General features: G+C 35.6%; 1 protein-coding gene across 2 annotated transcripts in view; it reads right to left on the bottom strand.

Annotated features, from left to right (window-relative positions):
• SDK1 (sidekick cell adhesion molecule 1) overlaps positions 1-24,843 on the bottom strand; it is a 417,596-nt gene that overhangs the window by 269,682 nt on the left and 123,071 nt on the right. For both annotated transcript variants that reach the window (XM_061992261.1, XM_061992262.1), the window contains exons 3-5: positions 24,571-24,730; positions 18,162-18,268; positions 13,325-13,472 (exon numbers count right to left, since the gene is read on the bottom strand). In XM_061992261.1, the coding sequence (XP_061848245.1) occupies positions 13,325-13,472; positions 18,162-18,268; positions 24,571-24,730 (415 nt within the window). The remainder of the gene's footprint in view (positions 1-13,324; positions 13,473-18,161; positions 18,269-24,570; positions 24,731-24,843) is intronic.

Raw genomic sequence — 24,843 nt, 5'->3', positions numbered from 1 at the left:
AGCTGGCATCAAAATACATTTTCCTGATCTGCTTACTCTGTGTACTGTGTCTTCTAACTGGATAATACACTGTGTTTTTCCTCAGCCTCAGTAAATAACAGACTGCTCTCTCTTGTTTGCAAATGACAGCTAATACAGTTCCAGGAAAAATAATAAAACAAACAAGTGCAATACCCAATGTAAGTATCGACCATTTTGGTCTCACAGAAAACAAGCTTTATAGAGGAATGCTTGTTTCAACATACTTAAATTTGATGCCAATTTGTAATTATAAATCTAATTCTGAACTCTTTACTAACTAGAAACAGTACAAGGTGCAAATTTCCTGTGAACATCTTTTTTTTTCAAGTACAAAACCACACAGATTGCTTTACAAAACCAAGTAATAAGCACCTTGTTCTCCTTAGTTATATTGCCACTCCTTCTCACTACACTCACTTATATTAAAATACCACTGATAACACAGAACTAAGACTGACTCAGAAGACATGTATTCTTTGCATATCCAAGACTCTGAGAAGGAGCACCTTATTGCTCCCGATGGATTGGGGAGGCTATACTTTACTGCTCTAAAGATTGTTATTTCCTCACCTGAACATCCTTCAGCCACTGCATGTCTCTGCCCTGTATACCTTCCCCTTCACTTTATGACTAGCATAGTGTGGTGAAATAATCTATAATAGTTAAAAGATTAAAGTACAAAGAGCTTCTTAAATGTGACTATATTAAAGGTGTACAGAACTGTTGGAACAGAAAGTAAATGTCAAAGTGAGAGGCTGTACCTTCAAAGCTCAGCCAATGCACTATACTTAAAAATGTAAATGTAAAAAACTTATTAAAATACTAGATTTTGTATTAGCATTTATAAAGCACAAGCTCTGAGCCCTTTTCATAATTCTGGTAAATCCCTTTTGCAGTTCAATAAAAGAAGATATTCGACTTTTCTGTGTGAGTGGAGACCCAGTGGACTCTTTTTTTTTAAGGTCTACATGTGTGTAAAAAATGCAACCCCTTGGAAAGTACTTTGATGTTATACAAAGGAAAGTTTCATTATCATGTTACTTCAGAGGCATAAATGAAGTACTAAGGAATGAAAAATATTAAACTATTAACAAATCATCTAGTACCTTACTAGGTAGCTTAGATCTGTTGTCATACTGTTCGACCATTTTACATCATGCATATGCTCTTTACATTACACAAGTTATATATAAAACAAAGTGCAGCATACACAATGTGCCACTTTACTTTTGGTGCTATCTAATACAAACCTTTCAAAAGAACAAAAAAAGTACTGCATTTGATGAACATGCATATTTTACTGTAGAAAGGATTAAAATTCACACCTACCGGTAACAGAATGTATTAGAACAGATTAAATGAATGTCCCATTGGGTGCAGCAGACTTCAGAGTAGACGACAGTAGTCTCAGAGACCCCACAATTCATTACTATCTCCCAGAGAGAAAAAGAGAACTCTAAAAGTTGCTCTTCAATCAGAAGTTTTCCTACCGATGAAATATATTTTTTAACTAATTAAAAGCATCAAGAATGGCATTCACATTCTTTATTCATCCCATATTAGCACTATAGGTTTCATGAGCACAAACAAGGTATATTTTACCCACTAGTTTGAACAATCCATGGAAAAATCCTTTGTGTTTTTTACCATTCTGGAATGGATTCCTGAATAAAAGTGGCTTCCCAAAGAGATAAGAGGACAGCAACTGAAATTGTTGCTTTATAAATGTTGATTAGTTAACCTTCAGCACCATAAATTTTTTTATTTAGTGAAATGGACAGCTATGGATTAGAAGCTCTCAGGCATTAAAATATTTAACCATCACTTCTCTATATTTCATCGAAAGAAGATGTTGCTAACTCCCTGTTTTTGCAAAATCCACTGTACCAGTAGCTGACAAACAGAGCTAAGGAATGTTTTTGCTTCCTTCTATGGTAGTTTTATGAGACACTTAGTGAAAACTCTTTAGAGATAATTTGAGAGCCTGGGGAAATCAGCATTTGTCCCCTTGTACCTAGATGGAACATTTAACAACCTCCTCTTTCCTTATATTATGAAAATTAAATCATCCTCAATTTTCTTTCATAGTTATTAGTTTATATGATCTATTATGCCCCAAAAATACTTCCTTGTAAGCCAGTTTCCAGATGTATTGAATAGTAGTAGTAGTATATGGGAGAGTATGATAGGATTATTTGTTTGGTATGAGGTCTTGAAATTTAACAGCTTTTCAAGATTTAAGCTTTGTCTTAAATACGTGCCTTGCTTCTGAACAAAAATAATGACAAGCTACAAAAGTAATGGTTTTCATTCTCAAACAGCTGGAAGAAAACAAGTTGGCTAGATATGTATGTTAATACCACATTCAATTAGTTGCCTGATTATTCTCTCTGATACTCAAATAGTCCATACAATTCTACAGCAAAACAGCATATTTAAATCCACACTACTACTACTACTACTACTACAATAATTTGATAAATGAGTTTTTGAAATGGTTGTTTACAGGACTACCATTTTTCTTGGATTTTCCTCCTTTTCTTTCTCCCAGACATCTATGTTGATGATTCTATAGATGGTTAGTGCAGACTCAATACAGTTTTCTGATTTCATTATGCAGGGAGCACCAGAGAGCAAGATGGGCACATCTGACCACCCTCACCAACAAGAGGACGGATGATGTAGCCAGCAGAATCAATCAGAAGGGGTCAGGGAGCAGCAGCAACATCTGGACAGGAACTGAGCAGCAAGAACTGGACCCCTGAGTTAGGGGGTCTTGCGGAGAAGGTGACAGAGAGGGTAGAGAAACTTCGGTAGAAGATATGGGGAAGAAAAGGTGGATAATGTTTGTCAGTAAGAAGGTTGGAGGAACAGAAAATTTGGGAGGACACAGCCAGGACCAGATAACCTCAATAGACTGCAGGGATATTCCATACCATATGACTTCATTCCCAGTATATAAACCAGTGACAGTTGGCTGGGAGAAGCTGATCACTTCTCAGGGACTGGCTGAGTATCAGTGGGTGGGTGGTAAGCAATTGCATGGTAAATCACTTGTCTTTCTTGGCTTTATTTCATTCTATTATTATTATTATATTTTTATATCAACCCATGAGTTTTACTTGTTTTTTGTTCTCCCCATCCCATCAAGAGGGCCGAGGCAGGGCAGGCAGTGGGTGAGCAGTTGTGAGGTGCTTAGTTGCTTTCTGGAATTAAACCATGATGAAGTGGGAGCCTCCACTTATCTTTACCCCTTCAAGGCAAGATATTTTTCCATTCTTTTTGATCACAGCCCTAGTTAAAAGAATAGTAAGGACACTTGATGGAAACATCCAATATTGAATAGAAATGTTTGGAGATCATTGACATTTTCTCTCTCTTAGATCATAACATTTCTGCCAAGTTGTCAAAAATATGAATAAAAATATAAATGAATTAAAATGAAATGTACATAGAATTCTAAAACTCTATTATGGGGTTGTTGCTTCAATATCTGTTGGGTAAACAGAAAATGCAGCTGTCTAACAACAGCTATTGAAATTTATAAGTATCCCAATAAACTCTACTTCTTGTTGCTGCTAAGGCCGGTTTCAGTTCCCATGGAAACAGATGATGGATTGCCAAAAATGAGATTTGATGTTTTAAATAATCACTGATTTGAACTAGTGATTATTATGAAAGTATTGCACTCTTCTTCCAGTGAAGAAGTATTATGCTGGGAGTAGTAAAAGAACACATGGCAGCTGGCAGACAGCAACAGAGTTGTTAAAATTCTTGCAAATGGTATTGGTTGCTGAACAACAACAGCAAATGTAGTTTCTTGAAAAATCATTGAGCAAAATCGAGCAAAGCTCTGTTTTAAAAGGTGAAGAGCCTTTGAGGTTTTAGTGAAAAATACATAAAATGTTGTTGTACAGATCTTGGCTTCAATGCTTTCAAGTGCTTTTCCTAAATAAGGTCTCCTTTATACCTATATTTTGAAAATTCAAGTAGCTAGGAAGATATAAGCTAGAAATTGCTAGATATTTCTTCTCCTGCTTTTTGAGCTGTGAATTTATTTGTCAATTACACTTTAGGTTCCAATCCTACAAATAAACCACTCCAAGCAAAGATAAAATGTTGTCAGCATTCAGTTTTCCAGTGACTGAAGGGTAGGTCCAGAGGGGACATATGTCTGAGAGGGATCAGTGACACTATAGGGAGTTTTGGCAGGAGTTTGGAGAGAGTCAGTAAGATTTAGGGGGAAAAAACTACAGAAGAGTGAGGCAGACGATGGAGTGGGTGGGAGAGCTTCTCTGGGAGAGGCTGGTTTTGTTCCTATGGGGCTTAACAATACGACGGTGACACAAGCACGGGCTGTGCATTCAGGACACTGGTTCTTACTCTGCCACGTCAATGAAAGATCAACATTGCTAGTCCACAGTCTGCCCAGTTCCTCTTCATCCATTCTCTTCTTCTCCTAGGATCTACAACCATTGCTGGCCATGCCATCTTACAAGTCCCTTTGTCTTTTCTTTCCTCTATCAGCAAAATCTATCTCTCCCAGGATCCACAGGCTTCATACATGCACCTGTGTTGACCCAGCTATGGTTTTCTTCATATCTGTTCTGACAACATGTATCAGGCAGGTGGAAGGGGAGGATAAGCATAGGTGTCCTTCATAATTTCCTTTTCTTATTCTTTCCTCTTGGCACTCCTATGATGAAAAATAGGTTGATCTATTCTACTCTTTCTCCACTCTGGTGACTAGTTTTAGAACTAAAGGCCAGACAATAAAGCTGAGCAATGGTGGTCATGCCAATAAAAAGGTGCCTTGTTTGTCTATGTTTAGAATTGATCCTGACATGTAAATCAACAGATTTGTGTAATACATAAAAGTAGCCACGGGCATATATTAAGAAATAAAAGGTAGTACTAACATGCAACAGACAAATAAGATTTCATATTAATATTGACAGACTTAGACTGTTTTTTCTCACTTCTAATTGCAAGATGCCTTCACAAAGTTTTCCCAAAGCCAAAAACCATCCTGCTCGTACAGATCAGATAGATCTGTGAAACCTCAGACAGAGAATTTTAAATTTATTCAAATTCATTTGGAATCAGTCAGGTGAAGGCCAAACACAAAACAGCTAAAGATTCCACTCACAACTAAGGATCAGAGATAAGCCACAGGCAGGCTGCCAGCTTCTTTCTCTACAGCATTAATTAGTGTAAGGTCTGCTTCACATTTGCTTCCATGTACCATATTCTTTAAATTCGACTTGAATGCTGTTAAAAAAGTAGACTTGATGCTAATCAACCACAAGAGCCACAATACATCCCCAGAGTGTAAAGTTCTATGGCTTTCTTCTTCCTGAATCACACAACAGTTCTCAATATGAAAGTAAATCTGCCAAAATTATAAGCTTTGCAATTATTCTCCATAAATCTGTATTATAAAATTACAAACTTATGTCTTAACACCTTTGTTCATCATAGACAAATTCACAAGAATTGTGACAAAAGATAGTATTTGTCCATGAAAACAAAATTAATAACCCTTCATAGTATTCAGCTGGAAGTACTGACAGATATATTTTACTTCAGTCAGTTTTGATTAATAAAAGTTAATTGGTAAACATAAGACATTACTTTCTGCTATTTGATAAGTCACAAGCGTTTTGCATCTATTTCCATAAAAATGGAGATATGTGAGGGGTCATAGGAGATAAATTGTTCCCAGGGATTTGTGAACAATTGCCACTTTTTAAGCATTTGCTTTTAAGAATGACTGCAGCACTTTTAAATAACCTTATCTTGACTGCATATTAAAATATTTCCATTTATAGACAAAGTACTTCAAAGATGGACACAAAAATGTTTTTCCAGAGAAGCACATTCATTATTAAAGGATTATATTCATGATTTGTCCCTAACATCATAATTAATTCTGATTTGGAAATGAAACAGATGCAAGAAGTAAGCCCCAAAGTATCATGACAATGAGTCTTCATATTTACCAACCTCCAAATGGGACATGATTTTTAAAATAGACTATGTAGTTCACTTTCAGACAGTAGTGCTTTTAACACCCTTTTCGTAGTCCATATTTTCTCTATCAAAGTACGTTTGTTCCCAGAAAGCAACAAACTCATAAATCAATTTCTGCATCAAGCTGTGATAACTAAATCATACTTGGAGCAAAAAGGCTTCCTTCTAGTGACACGTCCATTCCCTTTGTTTTACAAATTCCAAATCTATGATTAATAAATGTAGTGGCACATAAAATGGTTTTGTTCTTATGATGTGATTATTTAGGAAAAACAATATCCAAAAGTCAGATTTCCTCTTAGATGGTGATCTTTAAAGTTTTATAGAAATTTAGAGCTTTTGAAGACTCTGCTGAAAAATACTGTGAGCAGCTGAGGCCCATTAAAACACAATATAAGTTCCAAGCATACATTCTTTTTCTAGCAAAAAACCTCCATATTATAGAGTACTAACACAATGGCAGAAACCTCATCTTGCTTTTGAAAACAAATATATTAAAAAAAACCCATATCTGGTTTATGGTCTAAACTTGTAATGAAACATATTGGTCAAATCCCAAAATGTGCCTCACATCTCATCATTCAAAGTGTCTCTCCTGGGAGGAATCCACTTCCAAATAAGCCTTGCTGAAAGGCATGTTTTTTGGCAGCAATATTTTTTCCACTGTCCCCCTTCCACCCTATGATAGGCTGTGTTGGTTCTGCAAACTCTGCATTGGGGACATACATGGTCCCCAAATATGACTTGGTCTTCCTCTCCCTTCATCTAACCAACACAGAAGATTTTACCTTAAAAGTTAAGAAGCCTGAATTAATTAATTTTTGAAACATATGTTTAAAACCTGTGGCAAACAAATTATGAGCAGAGAGAAAAAACAGTGAGGTTAAATTGAGACAAGTTAAACAGTTTTAGAAAATAATCCTGGGATTCTTGCTTACCCTGAGGTGTTCATGTTTTCCTCTACTGAACACAATAGACAATAATACTCAAAACAGTCCACTGACAGCATCCAGGACTACTCAAACTGAGTACTTGAAGAGATGATGGGAGATTTCCCTACAGTCTTTCATATGCTTATGGGCCTTGGGAATAACAGTAAAATTTTATGTAAGATGATTTCTAGTGCTGTCTGTTCCTTCAAATTGAAATTACTCAATATAGAAGTTTGGTTAAATAAATGAATAACAGGGTACTAATGAATTTCAGTTTAAGGAAATAATTTAATTCTGAAAAATATTCTTTTTCAAGTACTGGCTTCAAAATCAATGTGGAGCCTGTAAAAGGTATAGACAGATAAAAACAGCTTATAGGCTTTTTGCCATGTCTCTTACTGCTGAGGGGTGTCACTCCAAAATGTTGGCACACTTAAGAGATCTGCAAACTTTTTTTTTTTAAAAAAAATATTGCTCAGCTAATATACTGCAGAGTTGACAGTCTCTGAATTTATTGTTCACTAATGCTAATCATCACAATTTTAATTAAAGTATTATCTGGTGTATGTGAAAAGTAATTATGTGCAACTAATGTAAGTTGGATGACAGGCTAGTATTTGTAGAGAAATGCGTTGCTGGCACTAGAACTGCTCATATAAAAATGAAGAGGTGTTTGTATTGAAGTGAAAAATATATACATGGCACATTAAGTGAGCAGCTATCATCATGACAAAACCTAATCTAATGCTAATATCAGCCCCAAATGTGGTTATTATTATATTAATGTTATGTGTTATTATGTGATGTTTTAATTTTTTTCATCTTTTAAAGTCTATTTATCTGCAGCTAAATTTTCTGAGACTGTCATTAATATACTTACAATTTTATCTTAATGAACGGCTAGTAAATCTGCACCAGCTTTGCTTATTTGCAAGGTATTAAGGGTGTTCAAAAACACAGCAAGTTGCTTATGCCTAACACATTTTCATTCCACAATATGTCAGCACATTTACTCTCTATAAGAGTTAGTAATGACCACACACTTCAGACGCATAATGAATTGTTCTTACTGCAAAAAATAGATAGTAAACTCATGTATACCTAAAGGCAATGCAATTCATCTTCCCCATCTAGTGGGATGAAGTGTGTTAGTAAAGTGTTTTGGTTCATTAACAGTCAACTAAGTGACAAAATGTCCAGTCCGTTGAAAAGGCCAACCCAGAAATGTCTTTATATGCCAAAAATGAACTTTCTTGTTTTGTGTCAGACATAATTCTGCTAACAAAAGACATGACTTAATATTCATCTAACTGGAGCTTACTAGGAAAAATAATAGCTTCACTGTATGAAAGTTAAATGAAGGCTGTAATAATGACTTGATAGTAGAATTTTTCTTAAAGAAGAAACCAACAACAAATGAATTGATGTCTGGAGTGAACCTTTTCAGTGAACAAGTCCTTCACTTTGAAAAAGGTAAAAAAAAATCCTCTTAAGAGTACTAAGAATTTAATTTTTCAATACCACAACTGAAAGGCAATTGTAGACCTCGACAGTGCTACTGTCCTTTGTGCCTCTCCAAGGTACTATACATGCCCCGTGTAAAGAAAGTTAAATGCACTCTGCTTTTAAGTCTGATGAAGTATACTCAGGCAAGGCAAGTTTGATGTCTCAGAGTAGCAATTTCTTTTGATGCAGTTCCCTTTAGAGAGGCTATTGTTTTCTGTAAAATGTGAGGGGAAACAGGCAAAACTATCCCATCAGTCAAGACCTTGGCTAACAGTGCTGTTGTAATTCCACATTAGTCTGCTGGTGTATTTGGAAAACATTAATCTGTCTGGACATAACGTGAAGTCTTTTCTAAAACTTCTTGGCAAACTTTCACGTAAGATAATAATAAAAAACATGCCAAACCCTAATTCCTCTCCTAGTTTATTTTCTTGTGTTATTGATCTTTTGTTCTCTCCAGTCCTCCACTTCATACTTTTCTAGCATGCACACAGCTTTCTTCTGATGATCTAAAAACATTGCTTTAAAATATCAAGCTGAGGCTTTGGTGACATACAGTGCATAGAAGCCAAAATTAACACACATGCACTCTGTAGTAAGCAGCGATGGGGGGGTGGGGGGGAAGAACATTTTAGGACTTAAATTTTTAAATACATACCATCATATCACCCTAGCTCTGCTGCAGAATTGTTACTTGCCTTAAGCCATAAACTATTACAACCCCATGAGCATATGCAGGCCATTTGCTTCACATTCATATATTATACAGGAATTTGTTGACTTTACAGACCCACTCATTTAGAATGAACTTGTGACACTACTCTTGTTTTTATCTGGGGAACTTTAACAAAATGTTTCCTCACCAAAACCACTAAAATGAGGATTAATACATAGTTATTTGCTGCAAAATTCCACCGTGAGGTATACCACCAGTTCAGTTACATGAAATATGCTGTTTGAAAAAATTGCAAGTCTTAAAGAAAACTTTCTCCCAGAAAATACCACATCCATGAATGCTCACAAGAGTAGGATTACTATTCTGACAAAAAACAATATGAAACCTAATATATAATCTGAATTTTAATTTTTTTTTTACCAGTCTAAATAATTGTTACTTTTCAGCCTAATGATCATTAGGAAAACCAGGAAATTACAGGTTTGTTCCATCTAGTCATCAGAATTCAGGAATATCTGGTGATACCCTACCAGGAATCCTTCATCCAGCTCTGGAGTTCTCAGTACAAGAAAGCCATGGACCTGTTTGAAGTGGCACCATGAAAATGATCAGAGGAATAGAACATCTCTCCTATGAAGACAGGCTGGGTTGGGGTTATTCAGTGTGGAAAAGGCTCTGGGGAGACTTTATTTTGGCCTTTGAATACTTAAAAGTGGCTTATAAGAAAGATGGGGAAAGACTTTTTAGTACGGCATGTTGCAATATAATAAGGGGTAATGGTTTTAAATAAAAAGAGGGTAGAATTAGACCAAATGTAAGGAAGACATTTTTTATTATGAGGGTGGTGAAACACTGGAAGAGAGTGTCCAGTGAGCCAGTAGATGCCCCAACCCTGGAAACATTCAAGGATGAGCCACAGGACTCTGAGCAACCTGATATACCTGAAGATGTTCCTGCTTATTATAGGGGAGCTGGACTTTAAAGATTCCTTCCAACCTTTAAAGATCCCTTCCAACTCAAATTTTCTATGATTTTATAATCTATTGGAACTAGCAACTGTGTTAATGTGTATAAATAATTATTAGAAAACACAAAGAAGAATCTTTTTGACATATTGTAAAGTATCTTTAAAATTATAGTGATACCAGAATTTTTTTACAAATCAGCAGTTCTGTTATCTTGACTCCCTAGAAACACGTTACTTTAGGAATAACAGAATCACAGAATCTTAAGAGTTGGAAGGGACCTCGAAAGATCATGAAGTCCAACCCCCTGCCAGAGCAGGACCACCTAGCATAGGTCACATAGGAACTTGTCCAGGTGGGTTTTGAATGTCTCCAGAGGACATTCCATAACCCATCTGGGCAGCTTGTTCCAGTGCTCCCTCACTCTCACAGTGAAGAAATTCTTCCTTGTATTTCTTTGGAACCTCTTATGTTCCACCTTATACCCATTGCCCCTTTTCCTATCATTGGCAGAATCTCACCCCCCGCCCATACATGTCGTAAATATGAATAAACAGTGAAGGAGAAAGACATCAGAATTTACTACCTTAAACCTGCTTGCTAGTCCCTACTGCAGAGCAAATTAAATGACATTCCTAGAAACATCTTAAAAATTTTGTTTTTTTCTCAGAATTAGTCTTTATTTTGATCTTTTGTATTTCTCACATAAGGACAACTCAGCTCATTGTCTGTTTCCACATCACAGAAATGAATTAATTGTAGCTCCTAGACAGCAGTTCTGTGTAAAAAAAATCATAAGGATCATTATTATGACATAAAAATACTGCAGTGTTAGGTACATGTACATTAAGGCTTTTGCATGAGTAAGAGGTAACTTGGTCAACGTGAATGAGTTGTACCATAATCATCACTGCTGTCCTTTTTAGCACTCCTTATTTCCTCAGTCTGCATACCCTTCAGGGATGTCACTCTTAGAGATCATTATTATAGTTGACAGACTAGCTGATTGATTTAGCCAAATCATTGTAAGCTTGTTTAAGAGGATTTAAAAAGTTTTGTATTGATTTAGCAATATAAGGTACCTTTAATCAGTTTAAAGAGCATCCATACAAGACAGTTGTATCAATTTTACTGATCAGTTTAGCAGGTGATCTGGTTAGATTGATGCATAAGTCTAACTGGATCACCTGGTAAACTGACCAGTTAAATTGATACACTTCTTTGTTTAGAGAAAACATGTTAAATGCACAACTTTCTCCACGGGTAAGAAACAGGAAAGTTCCCATAAGATATCTTTACATTTCTCACCAGTTTATATGCATCTTCTCCATGTCTCAAGTTCACTGTATTTATGGGGCTACCATATTTGCTTCCAGAATTTCACAGACAGCAATATGTGAGTGGATGCTATATGGTTTTTCAAATACTTTGAAGGAGAAGACCTACTGCACATAGAGTGCACTGATGATTGGTATGTGTACCATAAATCTGTCACTTCCTGAACTTATCAGGCTTACTGTATGACATACATCAAACCTCCAAGGAGGTTCACACTTTCAGCATGTGTACTTCTATTGCAAAAGTGTTCTGAAATTCTTAGACAGGCTAGATAAATGTCCTCAGAATCCTTTCAGACAAAATTTCTGATCAGGGAAATAAAATATATGTGGAAATCTTTAGGTATATTTCAACCCTACTACAGAACAGAGTTTTACATCTTGCCCATTTGTAAGAATTACCACAGTGCTATGAATACAAGTGATGTTATCCTAACAATCCCAACAAGGTAGGAGTAAGAATAAAGTATAACACATGAAAATTAGGAAGTTATGTTAACGAATACATGACACATATATCTCTACCTGCAATTTTCCCAGACTATAAAAGAACATACACAAATCTCATTTTCAGACACTGCATGCTTGCCCAGGTCATTCTGTTCTGTTCCTCCATAACAGTTCTGAAGAAAACGTTTGATACCTGGATAATGAGGCTTTTTCACCATCTGCAAATTTTTGATTTGTGTATTCTTAGCATTCACAAAGGAAAATTTGTAACATAGCAGGAGTGGAGGAAGTAGATTCTTAATGGTTAATAAGTCAGGATTTGTCACTTAGCTCTCTTCAAGAGATTGCCCAGAAATCTATTGTTTCACTTTCCAGCTGTTTCCCATCAAATTACTGTTAAATTATTCATAATTTATTACATACTTTCTTCACATTCCTGCAATACTAATTTTAACAGTTTCAAAGTGCCTGTAATACTGGCTTTCAGGTTTAAAAAATGCACATAAGCAGCAATAAAATATACAGTATGAATTAATATAATTAAAATCCAAGAAGAGTTTTCCCTTTCTAATATAAACTCTAAAGACTCATCACCCCTTCTGGAACTTAGCAACATCCCATTGCCATCAGCTGCTAGAACATCTATCCCTTTGAACACATGAAAATATAATACACAGATAAAAATAACCACCAACACCCTTGGCACTTCAACTCTTTCCTAATAAATTAGGCAAGGAAAAAAGATTTTATAGACATTTTTTAATGTTTAAGCTAATACCTTCGGTCTCTAAATAAAACTGTGCAGGTAGAAACACAGGATAACTCCATAACTGCTTAAGGACAAATAACTGAGCCCACTTTGAGTTAATAACTAATCAAAGTGCAAGTACTGTGTCAAAAGTGTGTGAGCTACTAGTTAGTAAAAAACAAATAAAACTATCATTGTAGACTAAAAAGATAAACAGAAAATAAGCAATATTTAGATTTTTTATTGTGAAAACAGTACTAGGTATCACTCTACATGAAAAAATAAATCAGTCATGTATTAAAAAAGAAAAATCTCAGTATTTATTTAGTCCACTCAAGTAAATGTAACTGAGAAATGAACATTTACTTTTCCAAAAGTTATCATGAAAACAAATAGCATGAAGGAAATGCAGACATTCAGTGCATCTGTCTCTTATACTGCACCAGAACCACTAGAACCACGTGAATTATTTTGTCAAATTGCATAGGAAGTTCAGAATTGGTCTTAAAAATAATCGTTTATCTCAGACTTTCTATGAACAAGACTACTTCATTCTCTTTAAACCTGAATTAGTGTACTTAAAATGTAAGTTGCATTATCACATATACTTAATGATATTTGATGGTGGGGGTATTTTGAGCTTTACATTGACTTACATTCTGCTGCTTGGTATAATCTTGTGTCCATCTCTAAACCACGTCACTTGTGGTCTTGGATAGCTGAGTATGTGTAGGAAGTTTAGAACGGCAGCTTGTCCTTGAGTCACTGTTTTTTTCTGGTTTGTGTCCAAGAAATTTCCCATGTCTGTAAAGAAAAAATTATACTAAGAATCCTGGAAGTTCTTGTCTCTCTCCCCATTTCTTTTCAGCAGACAGAAAAGTAACTCTGTTTTACAACAGTCAGTAGCATCACTCTGATTGGTCAATATGATACTACAGACCATGAGACAGTTTTGATTAATACAGATTTAGATGAGCAGAAGACAGAAGGCAAATTCAAGTGCTGCTCCTGCACACTAGAAGTGCATCAGTCAGCAGTACTGCATGGCCTCAGCATTCTTTTTCAATAGCTGAGTGTTTTTAAGTAAAAGTGACATTTTAATGGAGGTCTGTTTGGGGTTTTTATAAATAAATACAAAGGAATGCAAATGGTGTATGTAATTTTTTTTTGTCATTATTTTTTTAATCCTTTTATCTATAGCTAAACAAAGAGACAAGCAGCTGTATCATCTGCAGTCAAACCAATGTATAGTCAGATCTATATTCATCATACCCAATGGATATAAAAATTACAAGGCTACAAGCATGTTGATAGCTATTAGTCCTTCTGGCACTACACTACATTTTAAACAGTGCATCTAGATCTTTGACATTTACAAAGCCATCAGCAGTATTAAAGACCAGTTTTTATAAGAAAATTTAATAGAAGAAAACTACAGCTACAGAACCCGTGTTTCTGAAAGGTTTATTTCATAGACAAGTTAATGTATGTGTGGTGTCCTTGTAAAAATTCAGCAGGCATTTTTTTCTGTTTCTTGTTGAAGGCCAATGTATCAGGAATTGTATCAGGAATAATGTGGTCAGCAGTACTAGGGAAGTGATTGTCCCTCTCATACTTGGCACTGCTGAGGCCACACTGGAATATTGTGTTTGGTTTTGTGCCTCTTACTGCAACAAAGACACAGAGGTGCTGGAGAAATTCCAGAGAAATGCAAGGAAGCTGGAGAAGGGTCTGGGGTACAAATCTAATAAGGACCAGATGAGGGAACTGGGGTTGTTTAGTCTGAAGAACAGCAGGCTGAGGGGAGACATCATCACTCTCTACAACTACCTGACAGGAGTTCGTAGCAGGGTGGGAGTCAGTCTCTTCTCCCAAATAATAACTGTTAGGACAAGAGGAAATGGCCTCAAGTTGTACTAGTGGAAGTTTAAATTGGATATTAGGAAAGAATTTCTTCACCAAAAGGGTTGCTGAGCACTACAACAGGCTGCTCAGGGAAGTGGTGGAGTTCTTATCCCTGGAAGTGTTTAAAAGCTGGGTAGCTGTGGTGCTGAGGGACATGATTTAGCAGTGGATTTGGTTGTGTGAGGTTACTGGTTGGACTTCATGATCTTAAAGGTCTTTTCCGACCTCAATGGTTCTATGATCCTTTGATTCTTTTGCTTTGTCTATCACAATCCTATCCATTAAAATAAACAGGGCTGTAAGCTCCCACTTATTTGCTCTCCAAAGAACTTCTATGCATTTTATTTGCTTTAAACCAAGAAACTGACATATCCATAGAGAACTATTCTGGGTTTTTACCACTGAATTCCTTTTAGGTTTTTTTTTTTTTTTGCTTGGTTGGTTGTTGAGGTTTTTTGATTTTTTTAGGGACCACAGCTTTCTTTACAAGTTCTCTGCTGCAGAGAGGAATGCAAAGGACACTGAAGCATAGAAGACTGCTTTCAGGTCTGTGGATGGCAGGAGATGAGAAGAGACAGAACAAGAGCAGAAATTAAAAAGACATGGCATTTTAAAGAAGTTTCGATCATCTTTGTGATTTTCAAGTTAGTTATTCAGACTTAATCAGCATTGTACTTCCTCTGTTGCTCCATATTTCTTACAACTGTAATCAGATCATCTACTTGAAAAGAAGTTTCAAACCACATAGGTGGATCTAATTAACTTCACTGTCATATGACTGTTTTACTCTTCACAATCCAAGAGATTTTAAGGCTATTCTGTAATTAAGATTTACTCAGCAGTTTTCTCATAAACATTTGTTCCCATTCCTTTAATGTTAGCATGTATTGAGAACATTTTAAAAATTTTTTAAGAATATCCCTGCTACTTCAGAGATTTAGGTACGTGAGAAATACCTTAGATCTTCCTCAGTGCACATTATGATTATGCCTTCCAATTTTTCACTAGAGTTCTTCTGTTTAAGTGTATTGGGAAGGACCCTCTATTCAGTGGCAAAAGTAGTTATTTTCCTGTGAACACTTCTGAGTTAAGCATTTAATGTATAGTACTTTGTAATTCTTGATGACTGGACAAGATGACTTTAGTAATCCTTTGGAACATTACCTTCTGATATGTTTTATGAATAACAAAAAGATCCCAACCCCATGGTAAAATATCAGATATTCACTATATCCACTCAGCTACTACTTTAGATCAAAAACATGTTATAAGTAACTATCCTGGGGAAAGGAGAAAGAAGATATTTGAAGCTTGTAGAACACTTTAATATGTGGAACAAAGTGCACATATTAAAGTGCACAGAGTTCTGACTGACGAATCTCACTGTAGAAGCCATATATATCACTATAGGTTCAAGACTCAGGTTCTCCCAAGTCATCTAAGATCTGCTTTGCTTTGTCTCAACATCTTTATCAGTGAAAAGAAGTAAGCAAATAAATAAATAAATAGGCTGCTTAATTCATACAGAGGAGTCTTATGAGATGGCTTTTTAGTTGTGTTCAGCAATGTAGAACTAGAAATTAAATGGGGGGGAAAATTAAAACTAAAGAAAAGTAAACAAGTACACTTCTTTCTCTCTCAAGAACAACCAAATGCACATGCACAAAAAGCCTGGAGAAACAAAACACTTCACTGCAAATCTTTTCCTCAATCAGAGGGGAATAAAGTAGACAGACAAAATTCTTTAGCAGCAGCAGCATCAAGGTAAAGTATTCCTGTGCCTCCTTCTTGCTATCATTCCCATAAGTACTTCCTCAGGAATTGTGCCCTCCACTATGCCATTACAAATGCCTGTACAGCTGTGTAGGGAATGGGGCAAGGGGGAAAAGAATTATCTTAACAAACCCTACAAAATAATTGTTGCTTTTTTTAAATTTTGGAGAAGTTTCCCAGTTCACAGCTGCACAAACATGTTTTCCTGCTGAGCCTAAAGGAATAGTGTGATACACTGCAATGCAAGCCTGGGAACAATTAGTGGGATGGAGGAAAAAATTAGTATATTTTTCCTAGTACTGCTATCAAAGCTTTTGTCCCCTGAAACCACACCTGTAGATACAACTTCAGAGGCATCTAGGCTAATCTGATGGTTTACTGCTGAAGGATGAGGAGAACATCACCCTCATCTTCCCCTCTCCAATCTTCCCTTTCTTGGAGGTCTCCCACCCCACTCATAGTTATGCTCTCTTTCACCAGATTTCAGTAGGTCCTCTGTGAGCCGATATTAAATTCACTAAAACAGAAGCACAATATCCAGAAAAGTGCTTGTAAGGGTCTGACACGTGTCAGAGTGAGCACAACAGCACTAGGAAGTGTGCATAAGGATTAGCAGAAGGTAGGGAAGGAAAATCTCATTTTAGCAGCAACTTAGTTTTACATTAGCTCCTAGTATCTCTGAAGCAGTACAACAGAGTTATCAAACATCAAATTACTGATATCACTGACATTACAGATACAGTAATATAATTTACTCTAATAAGGTAAACTGGTGAACATGATAATAAAACTTACACAGAATCATTTCCAACTCTTTTGATTTTAAACCACAGGAAATTCCATGTAACTTCCCTCACGACATAGTGATTAATTTGAATCAGTTCATTGGAATTAGGTTTCTAATAAATAATTCAATTTATCTAAATTCCACTTATCAAATGACATTTACTGCTACTGAATTTCCAGTTACTGATCTTGAGGAAGAGAAATTCGATCCAGGTATCGATTTCTTACAAGAACTATACAAATCTATCTTTAAAAAAAGAATTTAATGTTTTTACTTTGAAAAAAAGAACAAGGCCTGATTTTATTATTATTTCCAAATAAATTATTTGGATTATATTTTCTAGATGTTAACAGAAAAACAGAAAATTAGTGTGTGTGTGTTCATTTCTTCGGTTGTATTAAGTAGCACTAACTCCTGAGAAAATCAATGTAACATTTCCAACTGGCAGTTGAATATCAAATCAGAGGTCAACTCAAAAATTCTGCATAGTCTTAACTAAAGTGGCAGAAACATTGGAGAGATTGGTATAAAAAACAGACTTTAAAATTTTCGTTAGCGAAGTTTTTGTTGGGAAATAACACAAGGATTTTGATCTGAAATCTTCATGGAGCTATCCCCATCACATATTTTTCTTTCAGATATCCTCTACTGTACTCTTGGGTGGTTTTTTCTTTTGTTTTGATTGATTGGGGTTTTTTATGCTTTATAGCTTCTCTTAATCCCTGCATATTCTGGGAAAGATATAACAGCTTTCTCATGCTACAGATATCTCCAAATGATCTCATCTTGATGGCTTTGAACAGCTCAGAGCTTGCTCTAAACACTTAATGTTGCACTGCTTTGAACTAGTTCCCAAAAGATAAATAGAATAAGTGTGAAACTTCCTGTCATGTAATAATTTTTAAATCTATTTAATACGATATCTAATAACTTTTCAGATCAGCAAATGTTTTCAGTCTGTTGGGTTTTTACCCACAAAAAGAATCAGTTAGTTAATGAATCACAAAACAACTTCCATGCAAACATACATGCTACTTGAACTTCAGATCTTCTTTGCAGCAATGCTCCCATCCTGTTCCGTACGACACACTGATAAAAGCCAGCATCAGATCTCTGCAAAGCTGGGATGATGTACCTATAACACAAAATGAAGATTAGAGTGCATTTCTTCCTAAAGACAGATCAATGCTACTTTATATGGCTTTTCTTTTTTCCCTTCTAATATTTTACACAGCTTCTTCCATTTTTTTTTTACAAGCAAGTATTGTACTGTAACCTCTGGTCTTTAGCTACAATATTGTCTGTACTATATAGAAGAAAAAAACACACTTGAAGTGCATAAAATATCTTTCAGTCTTAAGATCTACATTTGATGAATACTAATCAGCTCTCCACAAATTCTCTTGATATATAGACTTAAAAGTTTTCCTTTCCTTCCTCATTCATGAGGCAAAGAAGCCTGGTAATTTGTTCAGAGATAGCACAAGAAGACTGAAATCTAAATGTAGGCATTAGGAAGATATGCATTAGGAAGATATGCAAGATATTCCTTTCCAAGGAAAAAAGATGGTTCATACACTGTGTGAACACTGTAACTCAAAAGAATACAGGAAAAGGCACAGTCCATTGTACACTGCATTTGTTCTGCCCTGTACTGTGCTTAAAAAGTCACTTAGTCCACTAATGCTCACCTTCCTCCTTCAACTACATATGATTACTCATATGAAAATGAGCTGATAGGCACAGATTTAATGTGAATAAACCACATGAATAATATAGATAATCCTGCATTAAACAAACATTAATCAAAGTGCATGTTCCCCTGGTCACCTTCTGGAGATATTATGGTAGGATTAATGAAAGTGTTTATAAAAAGATAAGGAAAACTAAAACTGCGGAATTTTAATCTTCAAGATTTAATTCCACTAAAAGAAAGCATCTTTTCTCATACTCACATATACTACACACACTTACATACAGAGCTTAATATCTGAACAGGACCAGACAGTACAGAGACAAAGGAGGTTGAAAAAATCTAGTTTAAGTGAAATCACTGCATTAGAATTACAATCAAATACACTATAGAAATAGGTCAGACAACCAAATGCCATGAATCCAATCCATGAGTCCAATATCATGGATGACGGAGCAGTGGAACAGGCTGCCCAGGGAGGTTGTGGAGTCTCCTTCCTTGCAGGTCTTCAAGATCCTATGTGACCTGATCTAGGTGAATCTGTTTCTGCAGGGGCATTGGACTAGATGATCTCTAAAGGTCCCTTCTAATCCCCACCATTCTATGATTCTACGATTCTATGAAATTTTGACAATCCACTGGGATTCCTAGGAGACCTTGGCTTCCTGGGGATGAGCTGTAGGCAGGTGTGTTGTCTACCTATCTCTGTGCCTAAGCGGAGTTTTCAACGACCTGCTTTAGAGCAACCAGCAAATATTCTCAAGTGATTATGACAATTTGTTCTGGAAAATAAGGAAGACTCTAAATAGTCCTCTGTTTGAAAGCGGTAAACCTGACAGCACACAAATACTCTCTGGCCAGTGAATACAAAACTCTCCATTAGCCACATTACCTCTTGCCTGGTGAGCATGCCATAGGAAATAGAGTGAGAAATCAGCTGAAAATACAAGGTAGAGGAGAGAAAACAGTAAGACATAAGGCTTCCCTAGTTCCTTGCAGAATAATTTCCTTCTCTGCCAGGCAGATGACTGTCACAAAACATCACTACAGAAAAAAAAAATTACAAAGATTCTGACAATTAAATATTGACAATTCATTTCTACAGTTCATTTTACTAAACAGTTTATAGCTCAACAAGCTTTTCTTCATCCCATGAAGATTTAATATCTTACTAGGCTAACATCTACTCCTGTGTTTGTGTATTAAATAGAGCCAAAATTAAAGGCTTTTTTGTTTGGTATTCATCTGTACTAAGTAATGCAGAGTTAGTTTTGCTGCCACTAGGACAAAACAAATCAATTTGATCAGAAGTGTCCTACTTTGGTTTTCTTTTCTGACTTATTAATGTTTCAGCAGGAAACATTCTTGATATGTTGCCTGAAGAAAAGAAAATCTTTTCGAAGTTACAGTGAAAATTCTATCTACCTTAGAAATGCTACGACAGCCCAGACCTGCTGAGCAGTTGGCTTTTCAGTAGACCTACTGAGTGAAAACATGAAGGTAAGGCAAGCAAAATTAGACAAATTAAATAGCAAAGATTAAAGACATGAAACAAATGTTTACATTATTTGAGATCAATTTGAAAACTACAAACCTAGGCAAGAGATAAATTGGTACTCATGGAACTTCTGGGTTTGTGTTTACAATTTTAAGCAGTCTTTATGTACTCCATATATCTGATTTTTTAAAAAAATTTACTTTTCTATTGATTTAACAGTAAAATTACAACTTTTTTATGCTATGCTTTCACCATTCTACTTATTTTCTGATATGCAAGAAGAGATACAAATAGTGTTTTCTCAATTAAAAATATTATTTTCTTCCACTGAATGAATTTATGGTAAAGGTTAATACAGTTTTTCACAGTGACAGGACATAATTGTGCTTTATTTTTGTCTACACTCTAACTTTCAAGATAGAAGATCTTCCTAATGTATAGATACCAGAAGGCTACTTAAAGTTTCTGAGGATCTGTGCAAGTGCTTTAGAAAGTCAGAACAGACAGCTCCTGTTTTGAATGCAGTTTTTTCTAAACTGTCTGTTTAGAAAGTTTCCTTAGAAAGATGTGAGCAAGCATAAAAGAATGCTTCAAGGGAAGTCTTTCAGAGCATAACATAATCATAAGAAGCATAACATAAACCTAATAACATAATCACCAGGATTATAGAAGTTTAAGGATGAAGTGGTATCAAATACGTAAGAAGAAATGCTAGCTAACCCTTCTGCTTGATTCCTAATTTCAAATATACACATTCATATTAATTTTAGCTCTGAGTTAAAAGTGAACCTGTAGGCTACAGGTTTTTAATAGTCATAATCATGAAGACAGAATTAAAATCTATTTTATTAGATAACCATATCACTTACTATCTAGTCCAACTTTTTAACAAGGGACTTAGAAGTCAATTGATGTAATTTTTTTAATAAAGAATTAAATTACAATGCATCCAATGTTAAAAACACAAGTATAACCATAGAATTATAGCATCATAGAATGGTAGGATTTGGAAGGGACCTTTAGAGATCATCCAGTCCAATCACCCTGCCAAAGCAGGTCCATCTAGATCAGGTCACACAGGTGAGTTTTGAAGACATCCAGAGAAGGAGATTCCACAACCTCCCTGGGCAGCCTGTGCTGGTGCGCTGTTACTCTCACAGGAAAATAGTTTTTCCTTATGGGTAAATGGAACTTTTTGTGTTCCAGCTTCTTTTCATTACTCCTTGTCCTGTCACTAGATACAACAGAAAAAAGTGATGTCCCAACCTCCTGACATCCACCATTTAGATATTTGGAAGCATTAATGAGATATCCCTTAGTCTCTTCTCTAGACTAAACAGCCCCAGTTCCCATAGCCTTTCTTCATAAGGAAGATGCTCCAGTCCCCTGATCATCCTGGTGGCCCCGTGTTGGATTTTCTCCAGAAGTTCTCCGTCCCTCTTGAGCTGAGGAGCCCAGAACTAGACACAGGACTCCAGATGAGACCTCACTAGAGCAGAGTAGAGAGGGAGCAGAACCTCCCTCAATTATGAGATACTTCTAAGTAGTTTGGGACGACACTGTATGGCTGCTTGGATATAACCTTAGTTTCTTAAATTCACATAAATTTGTATTTTCAGGTCACAAAAGCAAATATGGACAACATACCTGGTCCAGAACTTACTTGAAAAGAAAACAAATATTAAAAAAAAAAAAAAAAGTCACTACCTGAACTTTAAAGGCTGTTACCTTACAGGCATAAACAAATCTACTACTGCAGTCAGCAAAACTGACTTGCTTTTATTACATATCTCAGATAACAAAGAATTTATAAGGTTGTTTTATAAATTCTTAATCAAACTTACATATGCACAGTCACTATAAGAACAAGGTTGTGCACGTAATCAGCATCGTTATACAAAGAAAAGTTGTTCATCCAGGGTTATGAATGTCACAATGCAAAGACTCCAATTAGTTCTTTACTCACTTGATGTGGGATAATAAGCTTTGAATATTTTCAGCCTTTTACAATATAGACATTACTTTAACTGAGACACATTAAGTAATATCAATTACCAAAAATCTTTCATTGATGATTCAAATTACAGCAGAAGTCACTTACTAAGGAAAGACTCATGCATTTAAACAGAGTATTTACCCAAGAGAACTGCAGAGCAAACTATTACGAGGTCAAAGTTTAAATTTTGCATCTGCAATTTTTATGTCTAAGCATATCTTTTCCTTGCTTTCATTCATTCTAACGCACCTATGCCATATAATCGTTTTTGGAAGCTTAAAGCTTTGCATTTCTATAGAATCAAAATCCTGATTGGCTTAGCTCTGACTGTGATATAGTAGTAGGGATGCAACTTCTAAATGAATATTTTCTCTCAATGTTATTTTATTATTATAAATCAGTTCTTAATCACCTCTGCAATAGATGTTTTCATTAGAAAGAGAAAAAAGAACAACATAGAAATACAAAATGAATAAATATAGCTTGTATCATGACCTGACATTCACTAGAGTAAATGGAGTGAAATTATAAGAAACAAGGTAGTGTATACAGATATGTAAATAAATGGCTGGTGAAAGGTCTTCCAAGACACTGACTCTGGGATAATTTTGTATTAGGCTGTACACTTATTTAAGAAATACCATGTCATTCTGATCTTAGTTTCAAAATGTCACAAGTTCTTAATTCAAGTTTCTCCTAGTATTATGAAATGTAAGCCTCTCAGTGACTCGTACATCTACAAATCTTGAGTTCTAACCTTTGCTTTTTGTTGATTACATGTTTAGGGGTTTTGTCTTCCCACACCATTTCTTTGTCATACTTTCTCAGCATATTATGCAGTTAAGAGCTGTTGTCAGCTTCTTCTACCAAGAAACTACAATACTCTTCACTGCTGTTGATCAAAACAAGTAGCATTTACACACTGATGCTCAAATCTATGATTAATTGCGCCATTAGGGGTTTTTTGTATTTTCTACAATGTTCACAAACCTCTTCTATATGTGTGCATGGCTCATTTAGAGGTATCAGTGTATCTCAAGGCTTGAAAACAGCAACTGTTGATAGATGCAATTACTGAAGACTAAGTGGCCTCATCTAAATCAAAAGTCTAAGACACTTCACACATAACTGCACGTTTGGCTGGAAACATAGTTGCTAAATACCTTATGTGCTAAATGGATAATTGAAGTGACTTTTTTCCCTACTGCTTCGTAGATGTAAGTAATTTTCAAAAATAGAACTAATGTTAGCTTACAAGTTTTAAAATCTTTGAGAAAAGTAATTATGGACTACCTTGTGTAACAATATAGAACTTTATATAATTATATACATTTTTATACTGATCCATACTGTAATTTCTGTGTACAGTGTCTATATGTGTCTACAGTCACGTACTACAAGTTTTCTGTACCTTAAGCAATCTAATTACAAAATTGCAGTGTCTAGCCTCATTTGCTAAAGACACAAATGTTACACAAAGGCTTTTTCTATCACGTCAAACTTGTAACTTCCAAATCCAATAGGTGATTTCAACAAAATTTTAAAACAACGAGTAAGTTGCATAAAAAATATGCAATCATAGAAATTGCCATTTGCACAGGGGAGACCCCATTAGTACTGCCACTAAAGAAAAGCAGAAAAAAACCAAGCTGTTTTACACTTTGATATTTGGCCAGCCATCTGTTGCCTATCAGCAAAAGAGTATTGTTTCCCTCTTGCTTTATGGGATGTTATGCAGAATGGGGAAGGAGTCAGGGAAGTCCTGGGAGCAAAGTGCATAATCATAGAACAGTTTATTAAATTATAAGACTAATTTTGCATTCTCAGAACTGAAACTGAGAATTTCATATGCAATTCAAGATCGACCACATTTTTCTACGTCTTATCTAAATTAATAGACCCATTTTGCCTAGCCTTGTTCCAAGGATGAGCAGCACATCATGTGTAATATTTACTTAAGGAATATGCCTGCTATTTATTGCAAATATAAGGTTCTATCTCTAGCAAAAAGCAGTTTCAGTACTTAAAAACTGTATGTAAGACGCTTGTACTGAAGTGTAAAATACCATTTAAGCAAAGGAGATTCTCTCATAGATATCTTATTTGCTTATAATACTCAGTCTTCTTTCATGATAAAAAACAGTATCTACAAAGCTGTTTTGAGGTATTTGAGCTTTGGGGTGGGGTGTTTGGTTTGGGGGGTTTTTGGCAGTTACACTTAGAGAAGGTTATTGTATAGCTTTTATTTACTTATATTCACTGGAGTAAGCAGTTATTTCACTGTCATTATGTAACCACTTAAATTCCAAGGGCCAGCTGCCTTCTGCAAGGCACGTAAGTACGAGTCGGTTTCCTTCCAAGTGTGTCTGGGGCAAGCCTGGTTCAGTCTTGAAGTATGGTGGGACGTCATCTGAAATATAAAAAGAAAATGGTTTTGTAAGCTATTTAAGCAATACAGTAGAAGTCACCGATTTCTAGGTCGTTTCTTCTCAAAATGGCCATTGTAAAACAACAGAGAACACG

The sequence above is a fragment of the Colius striatus genome, chromosome 3, assembly GCF_028858725.1.
Source record: "Colius striatus isolate bColStr4 chromosome 3, bColStr4.1.hap1, whole genome shotgun sequence".
NCBI classification, from domain to species: domain Eukaryota; kingdom Metazoa; phylum Chordata; class Aves; order Coliiformes; family Coliidae; genus Colius; species Colius striatus.
The sequence above is the reverse complement of the archived record's forward strand: the minus strand, read 5'-3'. Positions and strand labels throughout refer to the sequence as shown.